At 42.1% G+C, this 23,923-nt stretch overlaps 1 protein-coding gene across 1 annotated transcript in view; it reads right to left on the reverse strand.

Annotated features, from left to right (window-relative positions):
* Positions 1 to 14,308, reverse strand: part of iglon5 (IgLON family member 5) — a 107,278-nt gene extending 92,970 nt beyond the window's left edge. Inside the window, exon 1 of the mRNA XM_080501351.1 lies at positions 14,227 to 14,308. Within this exon, the coding sequence (XP_080357477.1) occupies positions 14,227 to 14,287 (61 nt within the window). The 5' untranslated portion in view covers positions 14,288 to 14,308. The remainder of the gene's footprint in view (positions 1 to 14,226) is intronic.
* Between the last annotated feature and the right edge of the window lie 9,615 nt (positions 14,309 to 23,923).

Raw genomic sequence — 23,923 nt, forward strand, 5'->3', positions numbered from 1 at the left:
CAAATATTAATGTCATATATTTTATAGATGCTGGAGGCTTAGTTTCTTTTTGGTCAAGGTTTGTTTTTCATAAACTAGACCAGCATGGCATTGAGAGCCTCTATCTTTTCAGAATTATCTGTACCAATTGGCCAAAAGGTGAGAATCTTTATTTCACTTTTATGTAGTTGTGAACAAGGCTCTTCCACACAGTGAAAAAAGTCAAGGCTGTATTAACTATGAATGTGAAAATAAAAATTTTTTTAAATTTAAACTTTTGTAAGACAACATTTCTACTTAATGTTTTCCATGTCAGTAAGGGCTTTTACATGTACAAAATTCCGATAATTTTTCGCAATACTCAAATTAGCTTATTTATTTCATTCTTTTACATCTGTGTGTGTGCATAAGTAAAAACTGGAAATGGAAAAGATGTGGTCACAACATGAGCAGAAGACAAAAGACGAAAAAACGTAACATGCAACAGATGCAAGAAGACAAAAAACAACTTCAGGAGGAGAACATTTTCATCAATTGAATGGAAAGCCTGAATCATGCTGAGGCTAGCACATTGTCATGTTCAACAAGACGATACAAGATGTTATGAAAATAACAGGTTTGAGCATTACGTCATCGCGAGTATGTGCTGGAAAGAAGTCTGGAAATGGAATGAAACATGGAGACTGGGATTTTATCACATTTTTTCTGAGTATTACAATTATCTGATTTTTTTGCAGCTTTTGGAATAAGTAAAGGCTCACATCACTCCGGTTCAGGGTCCCTCCAGCCCAACTGGAGCTCCAAACCCGTCTGTCACTAGTAATTTGCCAACAGTTCACCTTTCTGGCCAGATTACACAAACTCAATTTGTGACACAACAGATGTGCGATCCTGATTTGTATGCACCTCAAATCCAACACAAATATATTTCCTCTGAGTCTTATTTTGGAAATGAAGGGCTGTTACATTAAAAATATTTAGTCTCGGGTCCCCCCCCCCCCCCCCCTCATGTAAATTCTTTCTCATTCAGTCATGACATAAGTGATTGACATTGTGATGAGCAACGGAAAGAAACACTGCAGAAATGAAAATAAACATGAAATAAACATGCCCGGTAACATAATATAGGTCAATATTAGTCAGGAAAGCCGAGTTTATTCGTCACACTTGGTTATGTTGTGACTCTGCTGCTCAAATCAGGATTTTCTAGTTGTATCAAAGCTTATCAGTATGCAACGATACAACCCAGAATATCAGAAAAGGGAATATCTGAGATCAAAAGGCCAGTGTGTGCACGAGATCAAAAGCTTAAACCTAATAGAGAAAAATGAAACATATTATTAATCACTTGTAATTATCATGAATACCACACTTGCTTCGCACTAATAACCCTTTTTTTTTTTTTTCCTTTTTTCTGCAGCTTGTGTTCTAATATTATGGAGCTACTTGAAGCTGGCGACTGCACCTGAAGTTGCAGGTGGGGGTAACACAGGCATGAAATGAATGTAGCAACCAACCTGGCAGAGCTAATCAATAAAACAACCAACCACAGCCAGACAGAGCTCTCCATATGGTGCGCCTCTCCACTACCAACTCTACCCGCCTCCACTCCCCTCTCACAGTGTACTTCAGGAGTGCCCTCATCCTTTCCAGCTATTTACCTCCTGTAATGCAGTATTCTCCTCAGCTTTCACTTGTATGCAGCAGACACAGTTTCTGTTTCCTGATGATTTCATGGTAAACAGGATTCACAGACTTTTCCATTCTTTGACAAGCTAAAATAAATGGTTTTACACTGTGGAGTCCAGGGCCAGTATGCTGCATGCATACAATTGTTTACAGAAAATAAATGATGACGTTATTGCCTTGTGATTGTATGTCTCTGTCAAAGCCAGTTATCATTACTGACTCATAAATCATATCATGGGGACATTTGTGTAATATAATATTTGTTAATAAGTGCACATTGCACTTGCAACTATTGGGGTCACTGACTGTGACCTTGGATTTCGATTGCTGAATACCAAAATCTAACCGGATGATCTCAGACTGTCAGTAAACTCATGCCCCAAATTGAAAACTCTATCGCCTCTCTGCTGCTCCCTTCAGGGGTCGTCACAGCGAATCATCTGCCTCCATCTCACCCTGCCCCCTGCCTTGTCTACTATTACACCAACCTGCTCCTCCATCACTGCATCTCTGGTGTTTTCCTCTGCTCCTACTGACTGGCAGCTCCATATTCAACAACCTTTTTCCAATGTCTTCTAAAATATTTAAAACATTTTGTATAAAATACAATGATTAGAAAAGACAGTCAATTGAAATTCACTATGTTTTTGGAGTTTTGCTGTGATCAATACAGAAGCAATAAAACCAGTCTACCTCCATGCCATCAGGGTATGACAGCATGAGCCAAAACCTTAGCATTTTTGACAGCACCAACACCCATTTTGTTCAAAAAATATCATCTCAAAATAGTAAAATACAACATGGACAATATTATTAGCAATTTGGCCTTAAAGCAAGAAGAGCCAGTTCACATCCAGGCCTGGGTCTTATTTTGGAGATTGGATGTTCTCCTCGCGTAATCATGGGTTTTCTCAGAGTGTTCTGGCTTTCTTCCTCCCACTTATTCAACACGCATGCTCTGTCTTACAGTTTGTTTGTGTTTTCATATCCCTCTTTGGGGATGCCTTGAATGCGGAAAACGGATTTTGCTGTACATCAGTTGTACGTGACATACGATTTTCCTTCTTTAAGTGAAACGCAATTTGATTAGATTGCATAAAAGTGAACATACATTTAGACATATAGAGTGATGAGCTCTCTTCTAAACATACTCCATGGACTGCTTACAATCTAGACATATTTTAGAGACCCTGTCACTGAGGTGTATGCACAAGCGATTGAAATGGTTCAAGAACTGCAAGGTGCTGCAAAATAAACTCTAAACCACCCTGATTGCCAATGTGTCACACTGTGGCGGCCGTCCTGAAAATTAAAGTAATCCTGGAAGCTGCTCTGGAAGTTTACTGTCAGAACACTGACCTAAAGGGGCTTTCATTACTTCCACCTGACAACACTTGAACCAGCTCGGATTCCCAATCACAAGTTCCATCACAGAGCCAACTCAGAGAGACAGACAATCGCACACTCTCACTTTCACATCTACGGGCGAATTGGAGTCACAGATTAATCCAAACACATGTTTTTGGATCCAGATAGAACATGCAAACTGGAGGAAAGGCCACCGTTGCAGAATGCAATCATTGTCTCGCTGTGAGGCAATAATGCAAACTATTATAAGACTGAACATTCAGCAACTTTAGCTGCCACCTGCATTATGGAAGGAATAGTCATTATCTATGGGCACTCCCATTAAAGTTGCTGCAGTGGGAGTATGTTACAGGGGGGTGCCACAGCAGGGGGGGAGTGCACAGCTTTTATGAGGTGCTGTGAAGTTATGGTATTCCCCAGGTAATCAGGGCAAACACAGCAGGTTGACAACTTTGATGGCACTCTTTATCACATATGTCCATATCTCCGGAGGCATCGAGGTGCCCCAGAAAAAGCAAACAGATGGCCGCAGGTCGTGCACGCGCCTCTTTAAGTGCAAGATGAGAGACGGAAGTAGCGATGGGTGAGTGGGCACAGTCGGAGGGACTGAGGGGTCCCCAGGGCTGGGCACTAAAGCATAAACCAAGCACAAACTGCCTTGCTTTTACATTATAATAAATGTGGAGCCACGGCAATACAATTCAATCTACTTCTATGTTTGACTGTGTAATTGCTGTCCTCTGAATTGAATGTTGCCATTTCAAAGACACAGTACTTCAAAGCCATTCCGCCTATATGGCTTGACAACTTGTGTTGAGCCATCTCTGCTCTCAGCCTGTGCTGCACACTTGAATAAAATGGAATCTTTGCTCATTTAGAAGTCCCAGTATTAAGAATGAAATCACTGCACAGCATCAGACTACACTGTGAAAATGGTGACAACAGACATGTATATGCCGGAGAATAAAGACCTCAGTGTGATGCAGAGAGCAGAAATGAGGCATTAAATGACAACCACTGACTAAAGAATTCCTCATTCAGTGCTGTGATATCAATCACATTTGTTCAATTGCACCATATTCGGCTTTTCACATCAACATTTTTGTGAGAAAACACACTTCAATTGGCCACAGTACATTTCCCATACAATGTTATTACTCAAAGTGTCAGAAATAATCAAACCTTCGGGCAACCCTGCCATCCCCTCTCTTTACCATTCACCACTGATAAATTCAAATATATATATATATATATATAATTTTAAAGAAAAATCAATGGCACCAGCAAAAATCCTTCCAACATTTTTTTTTTAGATTTATAAATGTTCTGTGAAGCTGAATAGAAATACTTTTTTTTTTTTTTTATTGCTGAAACTTTTCCCACTGTAGTCCATCAACTGCTGTCTGCCATGTTTTCCCTACCGTCAAAAAAAGTCTTAATAGAAGCCCAGCATCAATAAAGTTTGATCATGATGGATTCAAGGGAGGATCAATCACGTCGGCCTGATTGAGAAAACACCTGCACTGTCTGCACCACATTTGTCATGTCTGATTTAGCTGCCTCCCTGTAGCACACAGATCAATTCTGATTACACATGTCAGACCCCAAATAACAAACAAAGGTAAGTGAAGGTTTGATAAAGCAGATATTTACGGTAAATACACCGACGTGGAACTTAATAACGGGACTTGTATGAGGTTGTTTATCTTCAATGATCCAATTTAAATATCTCAATCTGTGGCCAGATATTTCATTCCATTGTGTCATTTAAGGGGATCTCAATCACTGAGTTTTTAACCTGTCTGCTGCAGCAAACATAGGTTTGTTTATGAAGATGCAGTGAAACCTAAATCAGCCAAGTCATTTTTATAATGTCAACAACTTCAATAACATCTCAACGTGTGCAAAAGTACTGTGGTTTTCGCCAGGTATAGATATTGACTTGTCAGCAAAAATGTGTTGTATTAGAGTACTGTTGCCCAACATTAAGCAGCTAATTGCCCTTTTCTGACACCTTCATTATATCTTAATGGAATTGGAGGTCTGCTGGCCAGATAAAGGTCACATCGATACAGCCGGTGCCCTCTTGATAGGAAGAGAGTGAGATGTTTTGCTGCAGTGACAAAATGATTCTCCAAAGTCATTACTAAAGGGGGGGGGGGGTTGCTAAAATATTTGCCTTTATGTCCTAAGCCTATTTGGCGCTTCCAGCACTATATTTGATCAGTGCCTCAAACAGAGCATTAACCCTGAACACAGATGACAACAACTTCTGGCTATAATTTACATGTGCTCTTCTGTTGCAAAAACTGAGCAGACTGAGCAAGGATGGCATAATGAGAAAAAAATGTAATTTGAAATTTGATTTGCATCCTCTGAATGATATTATGCATTTTAATGAGCACAATTTGGCCAAATCTCTGTTATACTTTGAATTGCTTGAACAAAAGAAGCCAAATGTAAGCGTGTGTTTTTAAAGTAAGTGCACCAAAGCCTTGAACATTTCTGAAGAAATGATTCTGTGAGGGGGAATTAGGAAGTCACTTGCATCTCAGGATTGATACAATACTAAAAAAAAACTATGTGGCAATATTTGTACATGTCCCTCCATAACTAAAGCAACAAACAGTTATTGAAACACGACTTAAAAGTACACCTTATCTTTGAAATGTCTTAATTACGTCAAGATGAATGCTTCTCTTCAGTTTCAGTACAAACAGAGGGGGAATTTCACTTACTACATTACTTAACTGGGGAAAGCAGCATAGGCTTTTAGTGTTATCCAACTCAACATCTAATTAGTGAAATATTATAACACAATAATGCTGCTGCCTCTCCTCCCAAACCTAATTCATGGCCTATAGCAGCACAAATGTTTGATGAAATCGCACCTAACATCCCAATTAATACGAAATGACTGCAAAAATCATGACAGAGATGTTTCATTTAAAAGCTTATCCTGTGATATTCTACTCAGGATTATATGTAGCAAATTTTAGCACCCCCAATACCCCGAGGCAATGGAGAGAGGATGCAAAAATTCAAGACAGCGTGGTGCTTTTCCTGCTTCTCCATTTGTGGAGCTGTCACAAATATATATATTCTGAGTGAAACGCCGCCTAAGTGAGTTTCCACTGTCGGGATGTGGTGCTAACAGAGACGCTTTAATGCTGAAATCTCACCAGCACCTTCACAACAGGAGCCAGAGCCACATGCTGGCCTTATACGGCAGGAGAATTATGGCACCTCTCTAAATCACAACATATAACTCTGAATGCATGCACCAAACATCCTCTGATGCTGCCCATCAACATGTAGGTTTTCTTCTTCATAATTATGTACTTTGTGCCAAAAACACTTTATTTCTGCATATGTCTACAGTTTATAAAGTTTATCTGAATACATTTCATGTAACCTGTGCATGCTGAACAAATTCTGAACCACTCGTTTTGATGTGGGTGCGCTGCATGAGCATCTTATCACAGGGGTGCCACCTCGCTGGAGTGACTCCCTAACAAGTGGCATATCACATTAGCACCAGCTCCTTACTGCTGCAATATCACACAACTACTGACCCTGAAACAATTTTACTACTCCCACTCACAGCAACAGCACCCAAACACAGCTTTCATTGGCAGAATAAATCTGCCATGTTTTTTTATTCCACCTAATCATCTGCCTGCAAAATCAATCCATCTCGATCACTGCCTGTTGCGGGTCTTTGGATCCCTCCTCCCCTTCCTTCCTCACACCATCTGTCTCTCTTCCTATGCTCTTTCCCAGCAGCCCTCTTTCAATCATTTTTTCATAACTCCTCCATCTCTCTGGCCTGTCCATCCTCATAAGCGCTCTCTGTCTCTGTCTCTCTCTCTCTTTCCCCCCTCGCCGTCCCCGCTCTCTCCATTAAACATATACACCGTGTCGCGTTTTGTGCGTGGAAATTTCATGGCGATGCAAGAAAACGTCAGCTGATGATTGCAGACACTGATGGCGGCCACGCCTGACTCGCAGCAACACGTTAGCCGTCTCAGCTGTTGACCAGCTCATTATCATTTAGAGCTGCTCGCTGCACAAACTACACACCCACACAGTCTGTCGCTAACTCCTGACAGGAATTAGAATTATGTGAAAGTCAGGACGCTGGAGATTCTCATAGTCACTATTATAGAGTGCCAAAGTCTGAGAGCACAGGTACTCAAATGGCTTTTTTTTGTTTTGTTCCCATAGAAGACCATGTTGGTATGTGGTGCTCGTTAGCATGCCCTGTGACGCTTCTCCACCTCTCACTCATGCCTTCTTTCTCTGTCTATTAAAGTCTGGTACACAATTATCTCCATTCTCTGTTGCTGTTTCACCCTCCATCTCTTTCACTCACTGTGAATGAGAGTCTGGAACACAATTACCCCTGTTCTTCCTCCCTCTCTCTCTTTTTTCTCTCTCACTCCCTCTCTTCCATGCACTTTATCCATCTCTCCCTCTCTGTGTCTCCCTCCACCTCTTATGGCTTCAGGAGAGGCCTGTGAAGGGAGCAGCTGCTGAAATATTTATTGATCTGTTTTCCTCAGTTTTATTTATTTCCCTCTCTTCCCTTCTTGCTCTCCCTTTCCCTTCACACAGACCCGCAAACACCTCCAGCATCGCGAGATGTCAGCAGCGGCACGAGGGGCTGAAAATCCACAACATAAACCCATTATTTAGCATTTGTTGCACCCAGTCGTTTTACCTGTGTAAACAAAACAAGAGTCACGAGGGTAGGATGAAGGTGCATGCAAGAACAGCAGCAGCATCCACTACAATGGGGCCGGCTGCGGCACAGATTGAGCCGTGAGACTGGCAGGATTGTTTCGACATATTGTGACGCCACAATCTTCTGTAAGGGGTTGTTGACAGGAAATACCAAGGTGCTGCTCTTTTTAGTCAGTGTTCAGGAAGTTGTACACAACTGCTGGCTATTGAATTGAGAGTAGTCATGGCAACAATGCCCTGAGCAATTACAATCACAACGTTAACGGCATTAGTAGTGGCCTAAATGGATTCGCAGATGAATCTGACGTTATCTCTGCGTAATTAAAGGGCTTTCATGGTACCGTGTGTCCGTCACCGCCGCTAACTTAGAGTTTTGAGGTTCTTCCAACACCAAGTAATTCAGGAGTCGTTTGAAACAAATGTTTTTCTCCAGCCTGGCTGTTGGAGCACAAGTGATTAAACTTCCACATAAACACAAAAAGCAGAGTGATGAGAGAGTGATGAGAGAGAGAGAGAGAGAGAGAGAGAGAGAGAGAGAGAGAGAGAGAGAGAGAGAGAGAGAGAGAGAGAGAGAGAGAGAGAGAGAGAGAGAGAGAGAGAGAGAGAGAGAGAGAGAGAGAGAGAGAGAGAGAGAGAGAGAGAGAGAGAGAGAGAGAGGAGAGAGAGAGAGAGAGAGAGAGAGAGAACGCTAAGTCCCATCACCAGACATGGCCTGCATTAGTGCCTAAGCCTTTTCCATTGATTTGCCGGCGAGCTCCTTGTCTTTTGGTAATGAGGACAGGGAGAGAAGCGGGACCCTCGTCCCTCCCGGTTCCCCTAGGACAAGCCGACTGCACTAATCTGAATTGTGTTTCCAATGATGCTCACTCCCTGGCACAAAAAAAGACTAGAAGGAAGAGCGATAGAAGGAAAATCACACAACTCTTTCTCTCTCTCTCGCTCTCTGTCTGTATGCCCCTCCAACAGTATTCATTCCTCCTAAATGAGAAGCATCTGCACATAACCAAACAAGAAAACATTTTTTTCTGTCCTCTGTCATCTTCCCTGCAGATTTGCTCCAGTTTACAAACTGGACTAAAGTCTCTAAGAGCCATGTGGAAAGATTTGCACTATTGTAAGTCTTATTAGGTTGTTTTGGAATGAATACTATTGAAGAGAGATCAATGCGAGTTATTAATATCCACAGAGATGTATACATAAAGATGTCCTCCTCCCGTTGGCTTCCTATCGATTAACTGCTAACACCTTTAGTGGCTAAATTGCTGATATTCATCTTCCTGGCGCCCAAAGCATAGGAAGTATTCCACACTGTGCATAGCATGTTTATTTCTCTGTGTGAGCGTGTGAGCCCCCACTTGTTTCTTCTTCTGCAGCCACTCTGCACCCTCCTGTCTTATCCTTCTCTCGCATTGAATAAAACATACTCTTTATATTTTCATTTTTTTACACCGTGAACTCACAGCCCGCGCTTATATCCACACCTAGACTGGGACATGGGGAGGATGAGGAAAGGTTGTAACAAAGCAAATGATTAGAGTAATTAAACATGGTATAACTACCTGTCCCAAGCTGAAAACGATCCCAGTTACTTTCCATTACACTGCACTCCATACATTATAACTGTAATTATAATTGCAAACAAGCCTTGCTGTAATCATTATTTATGACAGCGATACTATGTGCAATTGCCAACCTCCCAAACCAATATGTGAGGTCCAGTGAAGTGTTTATCAAAACCGACAGGCGAAATCTCAAGGGCAGCGGGATGGTGCTGCACAGCGTTGTCATCCACAGCGCCACTTTGGTGTACTATCCTCAAAGGATTTGAACCTGTGACCTTGCAGTCAATGCTTTGGTCAGAGAGGCACTAACACTATGAGATGCACAGTTCAGCTTCAGCTTGACAGGCCGCCGGGTCACCGGCACAAATGTCATTCATCTGCGTCGAGCCAATAATTAGAAATGCGATGAAACCCGTGCAGAGGGAGAGAGCCATACTAATTATATTCTGTTTTTGTACAGTCCCTCCAGGATATCAAAGGTGATTTTTGTTCAATGATGTGTTCAGAAAGTCATAATTTTGCAGCCTCTTATCAAATAAAAAAAGATTTCTAGGTTTTTTTTTCATGTTCAAATTATGACCGTCCTCTGCAAAGAACTATTTTGCTTTTCCCTGATGCATTTCTCCAAACCGTAATTTCTTAAAATGACGGTGAGCTTTAAGAATGTATTGCACTGAAAGATTTTTAACATGCAGAAAACTTTTTTTTTTCAAACATGAAAAGTGTTTGATATAAACATATTTTATCGAATGCAATGATTATACATTGCAGTTATTACAGTTTATTTATAGTGTTCTGTTAAATTTTTAAAAATCTGTCTTAATTGTTTAGCTGTTTCACTGTGATTACTGTTTTTTATTCAGCATCACACTTTTGTCTGTGTTACCGACACTTTTTGTTTGTATGCTTCATTCATCTACTAGCCCACTTTATCCTTAGGAAATTGTAGTTCCCAAAGAAAGATCCACGCATGCACAGGGAGAACATGCAAACTAAGCATGGTCCGCAAGCCAAGGCCATATTCCAACTGGCCACATTTTTACAATGATTCAACAGGGGTAAGGAGAAGATCACTGCAAATTCTCCACTACCAACGACACTGTCGTCAGTTGGATGTATTTTACAGTCCCTGAGGTGAATAGTTTACACTTTGAAATTAAATACAAATACTGGTTGCTAATAGGATTTAATATACGCCATTTACAGGACTGTCATGGTGCAATTGTAATTTCATTTGTAAAGTAATGAGCACAGCAAATTAAGCCAGATAATTGGTGTGATTCTACAAAGTTTGTTAGTGGGGAGTGAAGACTGTTTACAAGAGAGTTATTAGAGAAATTGTTCCTGTGTTTTAACATAATAAGATCGGCAGTTCTTCTGAATAAGTGCTTATTACACCCAGTAACACAATATTAAAATCAAAATCATTGGAGAAGTGAAGTGTGTTCCCACCCTACACCCGTTAGTTACAAAAAAAAACATTGTGGATAAATTATTCCACAAGCACTACTTAAGATTAAGTTCAATTACAACATTAAACTCATCTAATTTCCATATCATCAGCACTGTTTGCCAATTGAAAAAACACACTAAGTTGTGAGCTGCTCCACTGTGTGCAAGGAAAGCATTTGGTGTAACACACTGGATGCACCGCACCACAGGCTGCCACACAACTGGAGAGAAAAAGCAAAAATGAAACCTTAGGGGAAAACGTCCAGACCACAGGCCCACTCCATGCCGGTTACACCTCCAAACCCTTCCCCCCAAGGCTCTTCTGTCCAATCCAGGTCCTCTCACTCCAACACTTGCAGATAAATAAAAATCTGCCAAAAATGGCAGAGCATTTCTAAGCCAAACATGGAGAACAACAGCACACAGAAACTGTGCATTTCAAAGGGCGGGAGAAAAGCTGAGGCCCCTCCAGAATAGGAGCGCAAGGCATCTGTTGACGCTGGCATCCCCCGTCTCTTCATGTCCAAGCCAAGAGTGGTGATCCAGTTGAGCGTGTGTATGTGTGTGTGTGTGTGTGTGTGTGTGTGTGTGTGTGTGTGTGTGTGTGTGTGTGTGTGTGTGTGTGTGTGTGTGTGTGTGTGTGTGTGTGTGTGTGTGTGTGTGTGTGTGTACACTGAGGTGTTGACATGGTAACATGTGCAATGTGCATTGACCCTACTTGGCCCCCATATGTTGCTGGAACAAGAGGGATGGCGGACTACAAAGTGACCCCACTTGTTTTCACCCGTGTTCCAGCCCTGCATGTTTTCTCTTTACCAGAACCTTCATCACATCAGGAAGACCCGTCTGTCGGACTGGTTCACCATCTGCGACATATACAGGATGTATAGCTTACACCAAGTGAGCTGTGTAAATGCATGTAATGGAGCCAAAGATTACTGTAAAGCAGAAACTTTCCTTAACTGTCTAAATATTGGTTTTTTTGTGTGTGGTTTTTTTTTTTTTGATGCAACCTCAAGCATCCTCTGATGTGACCTGGTGCCCATTACAAGCAGAAACCATTTTTTGTTGTCACCTTTACTTTTCACATAGTCAGCAACAATGTTACACTCATCATTAAAATGCACTGGTCAATGTTTTAACTGAAATCCTTTGAACAGAAGGGAAATTGTTCAATTGCGTGTGTGTGTGTGTGTAGATCTCTGCCTTTATGTTTCTTTGCTAGACTGTGCTCACTGGAAAAAAATTGTTTTGAAGGATTACAGACCGTTTATACATCCAGAGTGTGTGGATATTTAACTGTATGTACGAGCAGCACTTGGCCATCTACCTCTCTCGAGATACGTATGGTGCTCATACATTTTATGTAAAAAGACAGATGAACGAAAGAGAGAAAGGTATGATGGCATGCCAGGCGCTGGCCATCACACCCATGGAGTGGCTTGTGCTTTCACACGCCAGGCTGACAGGAAACCTTTGAATAGACTAATGGTGTTTTGCAGCAGGGAAAAAGGTTGTTTTCAGCCGGCTTGGCCTGCCACTGAGCAGGCCTAAATCACATAATATGGTTTTGAATATATGTAGACAAACGCTACTCTCTAATAATTGCAACAATGTCAATAGCTAAATAAGTGATGATCCAACAGTGGAGTATATCTAAATGAATAAACTATGGGGAAGCAGAATGGTCAAACAGAAGATTGAGTCTTGGATATCAAACAGACTTTAATGCAAAGCAATCTGCTAAAAAGTGGTGGGAAAGCATTTGAGCGATCACATGCCACTGCCTGGCTCTCACGAGGCCACAGATACAAAGGATATTTCCACGGGTGCATGATTTATCAAACAGCAAATGGCGCCCTTTCAACTGTCATGTTCCTTCTTCATAATGGATGTTCTCCACCTTTAAAAATGGACATGGCATGGACATACAGCAACTCAAACCAGCAGGCGGGATCCCACACGAATCTGATTCACATGTGCTGCAATGTGCACAACTCACATCAATATCCAATCGCTCCTCAAATGTGGCTTACGTGATTGGTCACACCTTCACAGTTTGGAAAAACCCACAGGTCACAAATTCAGAGGGCTGCGACCTGAAATAAAACTCAGTGTGGTGGAAGGGGGCTGGTTTGTGTGGCACTGAGTCCATTGTGCTTGTGTGCTGTGTGTGTCCTGCAGGGATGTCCGTCTGCTCTCTGCCTGGTGTGGAGAAGGGGGCTTGCTGTGGCAAGCCAACCATGACCGTCTGGGCTCCCCCTGCCCACAAGCAGCTCAGGAGCAGGAGGCTCTAACTGGTATGCATCTGCAGGTTGTTAACCTCACATCTTATTGCACTGACACATCAATTATTGTTATTAAGGGCCAGAGTAATTTATTTATATACTGATTTCCCACAGGAGGAAGGCAGGACTAATTGAGCCAGGTGTGTGTATTTGTGTGTATGTGTTCAGACGAGATGGGCAGGGGGAAATTAGATCATCAGACTGTTGTGCACAGCAAATATAAGGTGGGACATCCCATAACATGCGAGAATATCTGACGATGGATAAATAAAGACATATGAGAGCATTTTAATTACTCCCCAGTCAGCGTTCCTCTGAAAAACAGATTTTTTTTTTTAGAGGTTTTAAAAGTCTCCTGAATTATCTGTCTTACAAGTAACTTAAACAATACCAACCGGTACCCTTGGGTTTGTTTAGGGGGGGTTTTCTGGCTGTGGCTGTGGTTGTTGTTGTTTTTGTTTAGTTTTTTGTTTTTCAGATGAATGAAGTGGGCTGTAATAAAAGCGGGAATTAATGCATGATTGCTGAGCCAATGCGCGCCAGACCCCCACAGGCTTTTCCAACTGTCCATCCTTCATAATTTCCTCTCTCTTCCTCGGCCTTGGTTCTGAAAAGAGACAACCAAACGAGTCTCTCCGCATTGCCTCTACCCGTACTCACGTTAACTCCAACAGCCCCCCCCCTTACCACCCCCTCAGCTCTTCACCCGCACTGACGATGATGATGATGCGTCGTGAGCGCGGGGATACCGGGCCATTCATGTCACGTATAGGAATGTTCACAGAAGACCGGGGGTCGGGAGTCTAATCTACCTCCCCCCATCACTCGTTGCCTCACGTTGAACCACGAGGCTGGCTCGGAGATGAACCTGACGCGCTGCGCACACGTGTACGCGCGCAGATGCACGCGGTGCGCGCGTACAAACACGGCGTTGTTTTTCCTCCAACAACAAACACGATGCTGGTGCGTGTATAGACGCACTTGATTCACAAGCAGGTAAAAACACTCCACCCACTCCCCCCACTCCTCCATCATTAGTATTCACCTCCACAGCCGTTTTCAGAAAATGAAAGATACACGCGTAAAAGGCGCAGCAGCGCAGAACCGCAAGCACATCACTAAAGTAGCTTGTAAAAACTTACCTTTTGACAGCAAAACCAGGATTAAACCTGCAAACGCGTTCCACAAGAGAGGGCAGCCCATGGTGGAGTTGTGATTGATTTTCTGCTTGTTTTCGCAGCCAAATGTCTCAGTATTCCTCCCAAATGATGCCGTTGCGGGGAATCGGTGTTTAAAAAAAAAAAAAAAAAAGGAATTAAAAAACAACGAGCCAGTGGTTGAATGTCAACAGGAATGGTCCAGCACTTCTACATGTGAGTGGACAAACACATCAGTGTCGACTTTTCCTTCTGATGACTCCCGCAGGCAGGACTGTTTATCTTCTCCGGTGCAGAAGAAAGAAAAAAAATAGTACACCAGAATGAATATCCCAAATACACTTAGTTTGTCTCTCAGTATTTGAAAGAAGAGAGAAGATATTTTAGAAAACGCATGTGAAGAAAAGGTAAAATTTTAAACTGTCCACGGATTTCACGTTGCTGATTTTTGTTTAATTTTGTTTATTGTTTTTTTTTTCTTTTATGGTCAGAATGCAGGATGGGGGTCTGTGCGTCCTGGACAGAGTGAACCTGCTCCGTGTGGTTGCCTCCGTTGGTATGCAGTGCGCCTCTTCCTCGCTCCGCACTCCGCGCGTCGCAGGCAGCAGCAACTGAACGCGAGTCGCACAAGTAAAACAGCGTGATTGACAGTTCAAGGAAAGCGCCTCTCTCCCAATCACCGGCTCCAAGGATGGAGGCGGGATTTACGGTTGCGCCGAAGTCCTGCTTTCGAGAAGCTTTGCCGAGCAGCCTCCGCCTCCAATCAGAGGCGCGCAGTAGGCGGGTTGAGGCGCAAGGCGAAGCCCGGCGCGGCGGTAATGCAATGTGATTTATAGCCGGATTGGTGTTGCTGCAGTACTCCGAGAGAGGAAAAAAAAAAAAAAAAACAGTCCACAGGGGGACACGCAGGCAAAATAACTACAGGGACAGAGGTGCGTTGTGAGTGGGAGGGGCTCCGATGGTGCGTTTTGAGTCGCAGTGTGTAGGAGATGGACAGATATCAACCAGCAGCTGAAGATGACTACAAACCAGTAGTGGTGAAGCTGTTGAAAGAGCTGGAGATGACTGCATTTCAGCAGGAAGCGCACCATCTGATTGTGCTGCAGACTTAATGGCAGGCAACATAAACCGATTTAGGAAGACACTTTATATTTATGCTGAAGTACTAATGAGCCATTTGTAAACATGTTAGCCTCTAAGTCTCTGCTGCATCTGGCACTAAAAGCTTAAAAGGCAGTTGCCTATAGTGAAGATATAAAAAAAGGCCATTCACACTGTGAGCTAATCATTTTTGCTTGAAAGCTGGAAAACACAGAAAGAAGAGATGCTGTGAAACTCGGGGAACACTTGCCAAATTTATGCACACTCTCCTAACATTTGGCAGTTCATTACAGTCATATTGCATCAGATCAGCAGGCTCCCTTGGTCAAAAACATACTGCTCATGTCGGTCTGCTCTTCTTTGCATTATTTAGTTTCCATGCATTGATTACTTCTATATTACCAGATTTATTGTTTCTTTTTGGACTGACACACTTTGCTTCTTTATCCCCAGACTAACCAATTAATGCTTTAATATTGCAGAGTGCATAAGTAATAAAGTACTGCTTGCTGATTTATGGTGTAGGGACAGAATTAGAATAAATACTGTTGGGGATGAACTGGCTGTGTATCTTCTGTATCTGCCTTGGATTATACATAGAAATGAATGGACAAACAGCAAGGAAACCCTTGACAGATTAATGAGTTAGCCAATCAAAGCTCGGCATTAGTTACATATAGACTGTGATTTGTCTGCAAATACTTTTCACTACTAATTGGATCTGACGAAGCAGCGTGAGGTAGGAGTCAGTCATGTTTATGACGTTAACCACTGGTTCTACAATCTAAAAAGTACTTTAAGATTTTTGGTGCAAAGTTAATAATTGATATTGCAGGTAATATTACAGAAAGAGAAGATCAATATGTTCCTTTTGTAAGCATAATAGAAGTGTAGCAACAGTATAGAGATGTTCCAAAGTGGAAAAAAAGAAAATCTTTTGGCCTGTGCAAACCGCAATCCCCTGTTTCTAAATGAGCTTATACACCCTTTATGTACATGTTATTGTTTGCACAAAACAATTAAGGCAAGCACAGTATGGTTTGTTGTTCCCATAATCAGCATGTCTTCCTCCCCCTCTTAGTTTGGACTTTGAATGTTTGCACTTGAATGCCGGAAGACAGTTATTGCGCCGCTTCCATAATAGCATAGAGACACTGCTGTCGTGTGACACTAAAAAGTGTAATCCAAACAAGAGATACTGTATTTGCACTTGGGAAAGCCTCATTAATGTTATTCATGATTGTAATCAGCAATTCTGCTGTGTTCCCATGTTCTCAGAGGTATTATTTCTAGACCTGTCACAACTTGCTGTTTGTTTGTGGTCTGTTGTTCCAACTTTACGCGATAAAAGTAGAAACACCTGAGAACATGTTGACATAAATTTGCATTTTGACTCTGATTTTACAAAGCCAATTACCCTCAGACCTCGCCAGCTCCCATCAAACCACATGACACTCTGAGCTCAGTGAAGGCAGGCAAACAAGAGGGTTGGGAGAGAGAGGGATATTTCTTCATTTTGTAGGGACTGACGTAAGGAAGATGGTGTTGAATGTTGCACTTCGTCCCATTATGCAAAAGAAAGGCCAACAGTGGAGCCTGTGAACCAAACAAAGCATATGATTTGTTCTGTTTGGTTTTTAAGTACTTTCTTTTGTGGTGAACCTGTTAACATTCCTGCTTTTTCAGCTTTGGTGAGCAAAATGCGGAGTGGAAGTGGAAAGGAGGATGCAGGTCTCAGAAGGTCTCACAAGAAGCTGGCATCAAGCATGATAAGTACCCGAAGAATGAGATAGTACATTCATATTAAAATGATAAGAGTAGGACAAAGGGCTGCTGGAGGTGAAGTTAGTACATTTACCCTTCGCTTCAATGAACCAGGCTCAGTCAACTGAAAAAAAATGACAATTATTCGTATGAATTTTCCCACATTTGTCATCCCTCACAAAATATTGAAATCAACTAATCTCACCATTTGTTTCTGACTGAAGATGAACACAAATTATCAGTTTTGTTCCGTCTGTTGTTTGTTGAAGACATAACTTTTACAACACAAGTTTCTAAAGTCGTAATGGATTTCTTTCAGCTCTGACTAGGAATTTTCAAAACAGATTCTTTAAATAAGACTTTAAATAGGCTTTTGATTCTTCAAGCTATGACTGCATTGTTAAAACTAGATCAGGATTTGTCAAATGAGATCCAATTAGATTGCTAACTAATAGCAGTGGCATGTGATGACATAGCAGCACAAACATCAAACATTTCCCCCAATTTTGTGTGTAAGAAAAATTTTTTACGAGGCACAACATTTCCTAAATCGACATGATATGACATGTTGGAGCAACAACAATGAATTATTATGTATTGAAAAGGTTTCCTGTTGTCAAAAAACGGGACTGGACAGAAGAGCCTCATTATCTCTTTTCATCTTATGATTGCTAAGTTAAAAGTATCTTGCCTGTTAAGTCTGGTTTGATGTTTTCAAATTTACATAATTTTATTTCTTTATTTTGGGGATTTGAAAGCATTATTGTCTCACTGCCTGCTTTTTTTATTCCCTCGAGGGCACACACTGCAGAGAAGAACATGAGCAATCATATTAATCCTGCATCAACTTTCAACAATAATCGGAGCACTGAGCTGGAAGTGATGGCTGCTTCTACGACAGTCCACTGAGACTGCTCACATAGACTGATGGTGGACTCTTATTCCAGACCTAATGTTGCTGTAAGACACCTTAAATGGACAAATGGAGAAAGAAAAGACTTTAAAAGAAAACTTAGAGGCATTGTGGTACTAAAGGTGGGGGGACTAAAGTTGGCAAGCGTTGAAAATGAGAGGCAATATAATATGTTGGTCGAAGACAAAAGACAAGGGGAGACAGGTGGCTCTGAGCAGTGGTAATGTTTAAAGTGGATGGAACACATTTTGGCAGCTAAAGAAAATTGTAATATAGTGCACAACAAAAATGCCCTCTTGCCCACAGAAGAGCCACTGAAGAGGAAGACCTCATCTTCGACCAAGGTAACACTAATTACAGTAGTCATATCAGATTGTGACCTTTTGTGGATTTTCTGTTTCTACCCTCAGTCTTTAATTTCCCTTCTAAGCAGCGGTTCTTTTTGCTGCAGTAACCAATTATCTGAGCAAAATTTTGACTTAATAATCACACTCTTGCAGGAATGTTATACAATCACCTCCATGTTTCATGAATTCAGCGAGTGACCATTTTCTTGTTGCTCCTCTTGTACAGTGGTAACAAGCTTCGCAGTGCTGTCATTGTGCAATTAAAATGAAGCAAAGTGATTATTTCATTTCTCCCCTTGTTTTTTGTTTTTTTGTTTTGTTTTGTTTTTTGCATGGAACTCTGAGAGTTGGTTTGTTACAGCTGATTACAACTAATGTATGATTGGGGTCTTCATGCATAGTAGAGTACCACCAGCCACAATGCCAGTGAGTGCATCATTGCTCATCAGAGGGAGGAGCGGTGTTCGCAGTGTGATGGATTGCAGATTTAACACACTGTGCTTGCAAACTACATTGTAGCATATATGTGCACAGGTCTGTCTGTGCAGGATTTGCAAATTTCAAATGGGGTCTAAGGTTCCAAGTTGGAGTCTTTGTTCCTCTGATTCGAGTCACAGAGACACCTTGACTGGCTCAACTGAAATGACAGTAATTTCACACCCAATTAATGGACCACAAAGTCGACCCATAATATAATGTCAGATCTTGGCACCTTGTCTGTGAGGACAGACACTGGACGGTCAACTGGCTGAGATTGTTTGGAAAGCAGACTTTTTTATGCAAACATGTCTGCCTTGGAGAATGTCTGGCTGGTGGAAACCTGTGCCTGAAGTGTCTGCTGTAGAGCTACCGGTCGACCTCAGACACCACACCAACCTATTTCATATGGTAATGTATGGAGATGTGGGCACGGGCACTTTTTTTCCCCCCTTTCCCCTTGCTCCGTCTTTAAGCCCCCCCGCATTAATTGGCATGGCAGAAGCGGCAGACACTTGGTTGTAATCACTGTCCCTCTGAGAGCCCCACTGAGAAGGATTGAAGGGAAGAAGGATGGAGGGAGAGCACGTGAGAGCCTTTGGTCTCGAAAGGCTTGTCCTCTGAATTATGTTTTCCCAAGAGGTGCAAGGAAGCAGAAAGACAGGGCGAGAGGAGCAGGAGAGGAGGATATGGAACAGGGAGGGAAGCTGGATAGGAAATTGTGGCGCGAGCTCCCCGTTGCAAGAGAAATATAGGGACAGAGGTGTGAAAAGAGTTGAAGTGGAAGAAATGCAAGATTCATGTTGGGGATTACGGATAGAGATTGATATTGAATCTGGGGTAAAACAATTCACTGGGATTATGGGAGGTAGGATGGATGATCGACATGAGGAAGATGAGAAGGAGGGAAAAAATGGAGTCGGAGGATGATGAGGGAGGTTGATTGACGTGGAAGCTGCAACTGGTGTAAATTACTCCATCATGTGTGAACTTTCAGAACTGTGAGGGGAAACAAAATGAGCAAGAAACAGGTCTCACCTTTTAATCCACATAATTGATTTGTTAACCAGAACCTATTAATTTGGTTCATTTCCACCAGTGGCACAGCCCTGGCTGCTCGCGCCTCACAAGTTGATGTTGTTACATCCACTTTAGACACACAATTGTTTTCACTGCTGATTGCTGCAACACGCCATGCTTGTAAAGTAGCTTGAAATTGAGAAACCACATTTGAATCCGAAGCAGCGATGAAACAGTGTTTGCTGAGAGATGAAGGAAATGAAGAGATGTGGAATAAATGGGGATTTAAGGAGAAATAAACACACTTGAGCTTAACCCCCCCCCCCGAATCAGGGTCCAGTGACGGCTCAGAGCTGCAATTTTCTGCAACCAAAGGACATACACATGGGTGAAGTGTACGTGGATGAGCATGGGCATATGTACATGGATATGGTTGCATGTATGCAGAGAGTGATGGCTATTAAATGATGAAACAAGGCACAGGGAGAGTCACCTTTTAAAAAGCGAATGGAGACTGAGCGCGTCAGAGAGTGCGGCCTTGAAGCCAGATCAAAGCTACGAGCCGAGCTGTAATGGATGATGGAATTTAATCATGTCTGCTGCCTTACACCCCCCCCCCCCCCCCCCCCACACACACACACACACACACACACACACACACACCCTCGCGCGCTCTCTATGAGTGTTTTACAGCATTCAAAATGCAATTTCCATTTTTCATTCATTTCAATTCTCCACTCTATCAAATTTTTCCATCATTGCTGCATTCTGACTTTGTAGATCCAAGTCACTGGCGTGTGTTATTGAAGTACAATGACCAAAAAAGCATCACCATAATTACTTTATTAGCCCAGACTGATGGCCTGGCCATGTTTTATGTCACTTTGCTGCCTTAGTTAGTGTCCACTATTTGCCTCCTGGGCACGTCGGGGCTTTTAGCTGCTGAGCTCTGTTGTTTTCCATCAGCTGGAGAATAAGAGTTGCTTCTCACTCTACAAACCATCGTCTTAATTAGAAAATTCTTATTGATAGTACTTCAAGAGTATTCCTCATTCCATGAAGCATCTACATATTCCAGAGATCGGTGCAGCTGAATCCAAAACTTTAGTGGTTCCGGGAAACGGAAGGTGGTGTGGGGGGGCAACAGTATGGTTCATTATCATCAAGTGTATTTTTGCATCCATTTGTTTCCATAACTGTTGCACTTAAAGCAGCTCCTCATTAATCAATGATACGTTAGTAGAGATTATTGAACTCTGACTCAGCCATAAAAGAGGAGCAAAAGTTCACGGAGGCAGTCCAGCCCGGAGAGGATCTTTAGAGCCGATGTGGGATGCCCTGAGACACTTTTGCTCTGAGGTTGAGTTGGTATAGTCTCGAGCAGAAAGAAATGTGACATTGATGAATAACTGCTTTCTGAAGGTAGATATCTATCGTGGATAACCATGCCAAGTGCAATAGTTGTTAAGCTTTGAGCATGTCTGCTCATGACTGCCCCACACATCATCTTACCCACTCCTGAGTTCCCTAATGTATTTTATGCTTCTGTCATCAGTGTCGCTCCATCTCTTTTATCCTTTTTTCTTTTCTTTTAGCCAGAGGACTGAACCACTACTCTCGTCTGCCTTTCTTTTTGTTTCCATGTTGTTGCTGTTCCCTCTCCTCTACCCTCCTCGTCCTCTTCTTTTCTCATCTCTCCCATTATGGCCGTCTTCCCTCCACAGTCGACTTTTTGTCTAGTTTGGTGTCACTTTCTCTGCTTCCCACTTCCAGTTTCCGTCTCCACAGCTTGATTCAGCAGTAATGAGTGCAGCTTAAGGTGGGGTTGGCCTGAGGTGAGCTAGAGAGAGACAGGGAGGTTAATGAGGATAGGAACCTGGCTTTTTGCCTGAGGTGTGAAAAGAGACTAGATGGAAGATTGGAGGAACGAGAGCGAGGCCAGGGAGACGGACAAACTGACGGCCAAACTGACGGCCAGTTCTACTGTTCACTGTTCAGCCGATGCCCTAAAGTACTGTTCCAGTCTGTCTTCCGGCAGGACTAAAGTGTACTGTGTGTGTGTGTGTGTGTGTGCGTGCAGGTGCGCACGCGCCTGCCTGCCTGGGTGCACGCGTGTATGTCAAAAATCAAGGTCACATTTGAATGAATATTTTCTTCATATAAACACATGCAGCATATTAAAGAATCACGATCATTAATAAATCAACAGTGAGTTAATATATTAATTCAGGATCAGATATGAATCAATGTTGGTTCAATTTAATATAAGAATATAAATATCACATAATTGATTTATCACAATAGAGGCAAACTAAATAAGGTTGACTTAACTACAGTATATTATAAAACCTTGTCATTGTAGTTGCTTTTACTTAAACACACACGCACACACATTTTCAGAATCATTTCATAACAGAACGCAAGTTTTAATGAATTATTACTTCATAAAAAAGTGTCCGAAAGTATAGGGAAATTTAATAGATGTTTCAGTAATTTAATATATAATAAAAGTATTCCATCCTGTGGAATTTTTACAATTGCTATACCGAGACACTTATGGCTTAGAAAATTACAAATCAAACGAAACACAAGGTGTCACATAGACAGACAGTGCAGCCCACACAGTTCGGCAGCTTCGAGACGAGCGAGTGACGCTGGTGTAGACTTACTCTTATTCTTCAGAAATTCATCTTGGGAAACACAATACTGCATGTTAAGTGGAAGAGGAAATGGATTAATGAGTTGATAAATTAATAAAACGCTTAATAAATGATGGCGCTGATTCAATCTTAAAATACAAATGAGGCTAAAGTAAGAGGTGCTAAACTGACTTCAAACTGAAATGGAGCTCAAGAAGATGTTTCAGTATAATTCTTATGATTGACACCGGAGTCTTCCATTTTTGTGCTGTGTATAATACTGACAGGCTGTCGTTTTCTCAGATGACTTCCAGTCACCTAAAGGTGACGTCTATTTTCCTGTCAACCTCTCCTACTTTACGCCCCCTCCATACCCCTGCACCTGCTTTCATAGCTATTTCCTTTGTTTCACTCCCAAATCAATCTTTCTCATTTCGCGCAGAATTGATTCCGCCCTCTCTCCCATCGTTGACGCAATTCTGCAGTCCGCTCCCACGTGCACATTCAGGCCTATTTCACTCTATCTTTTCGTCTTTTTCCTTCTCCTCCTCTATCGCTCTCTCTATCCAGCCAGCCCTGCGTTCCACCACAACTCATTACAAATTGGACTCCTTTGCTCGATCCTCTTACTTGGTAACCTCCGCAGAGCTGTGGAACAATGTCTTGATTGGATGTGGCTGGCATTGCTGAGCGTTCCTGTGCTGCAGAATTGGTGCAATGCATACAATATTATGTTGGCAGCCATCAGTTCATTATCAGCAGAGCGCTGATAGACACTACTGTGAAGATAGATTACCAATCAGAGAGGCTCCTCTGTGAATCTCCAAAGTGTTTCACGTTCTTGTCTGCAAATAATTTGCATTCACATCACAAACAGAGCATTCAAACACCTTTTTTTAAACAACTGCAGTGCTGTAATTAACATTTCAAAACCGCATATATTTGTAGAAAGCAACGATATCTATTAACATTCTCTGCTTCATTAATGTGTATGGAGTGCAGGCCTGCATGGACTATTGATTGTAATTTCTGTCATGTGATCACTTCCTTGGGACAGAATGTCTCTGGCAGCAGAATAATCACATTTGTCGACTCGGAAGAGCCAAATAACTGAGGCCCCTCGGTGGGGACGGGGCTGAACTGTGCTGATTTTGGAACAGTAGGCAAAATCACAGGATGCTCCGTCATGTCATGTGGTGCCCCAAAGCCCACTGAGATTTAATGTAAATTCTTGGCTCTGGGAGTTAATGAAGCTGAATATGACTGAGTTCTCATTTGTAGCAACAATTGCAGAACATAGTGTTCAACATTAAATTTGCTATAGCTTACAGGAGACTTGCCATGCAAATTCCATGGTTGTTTTTTTCTTTTTTTAATGCACTCAGGGGATCCACTTGGATTTTGAGAAATTTTGCATCATT

This window comes from Blennius ocellaris, assembly GCF_963422515.1.
Source record: "Blennius ocellaris genome assembly, chromosome: 8".
Taxonomy (NCBI): Eukaryota; Metazoa; Chordata; class Actinopteri; order Blenniiformes; family Blenniidae; genus Blennius; species Blennius ocellaris.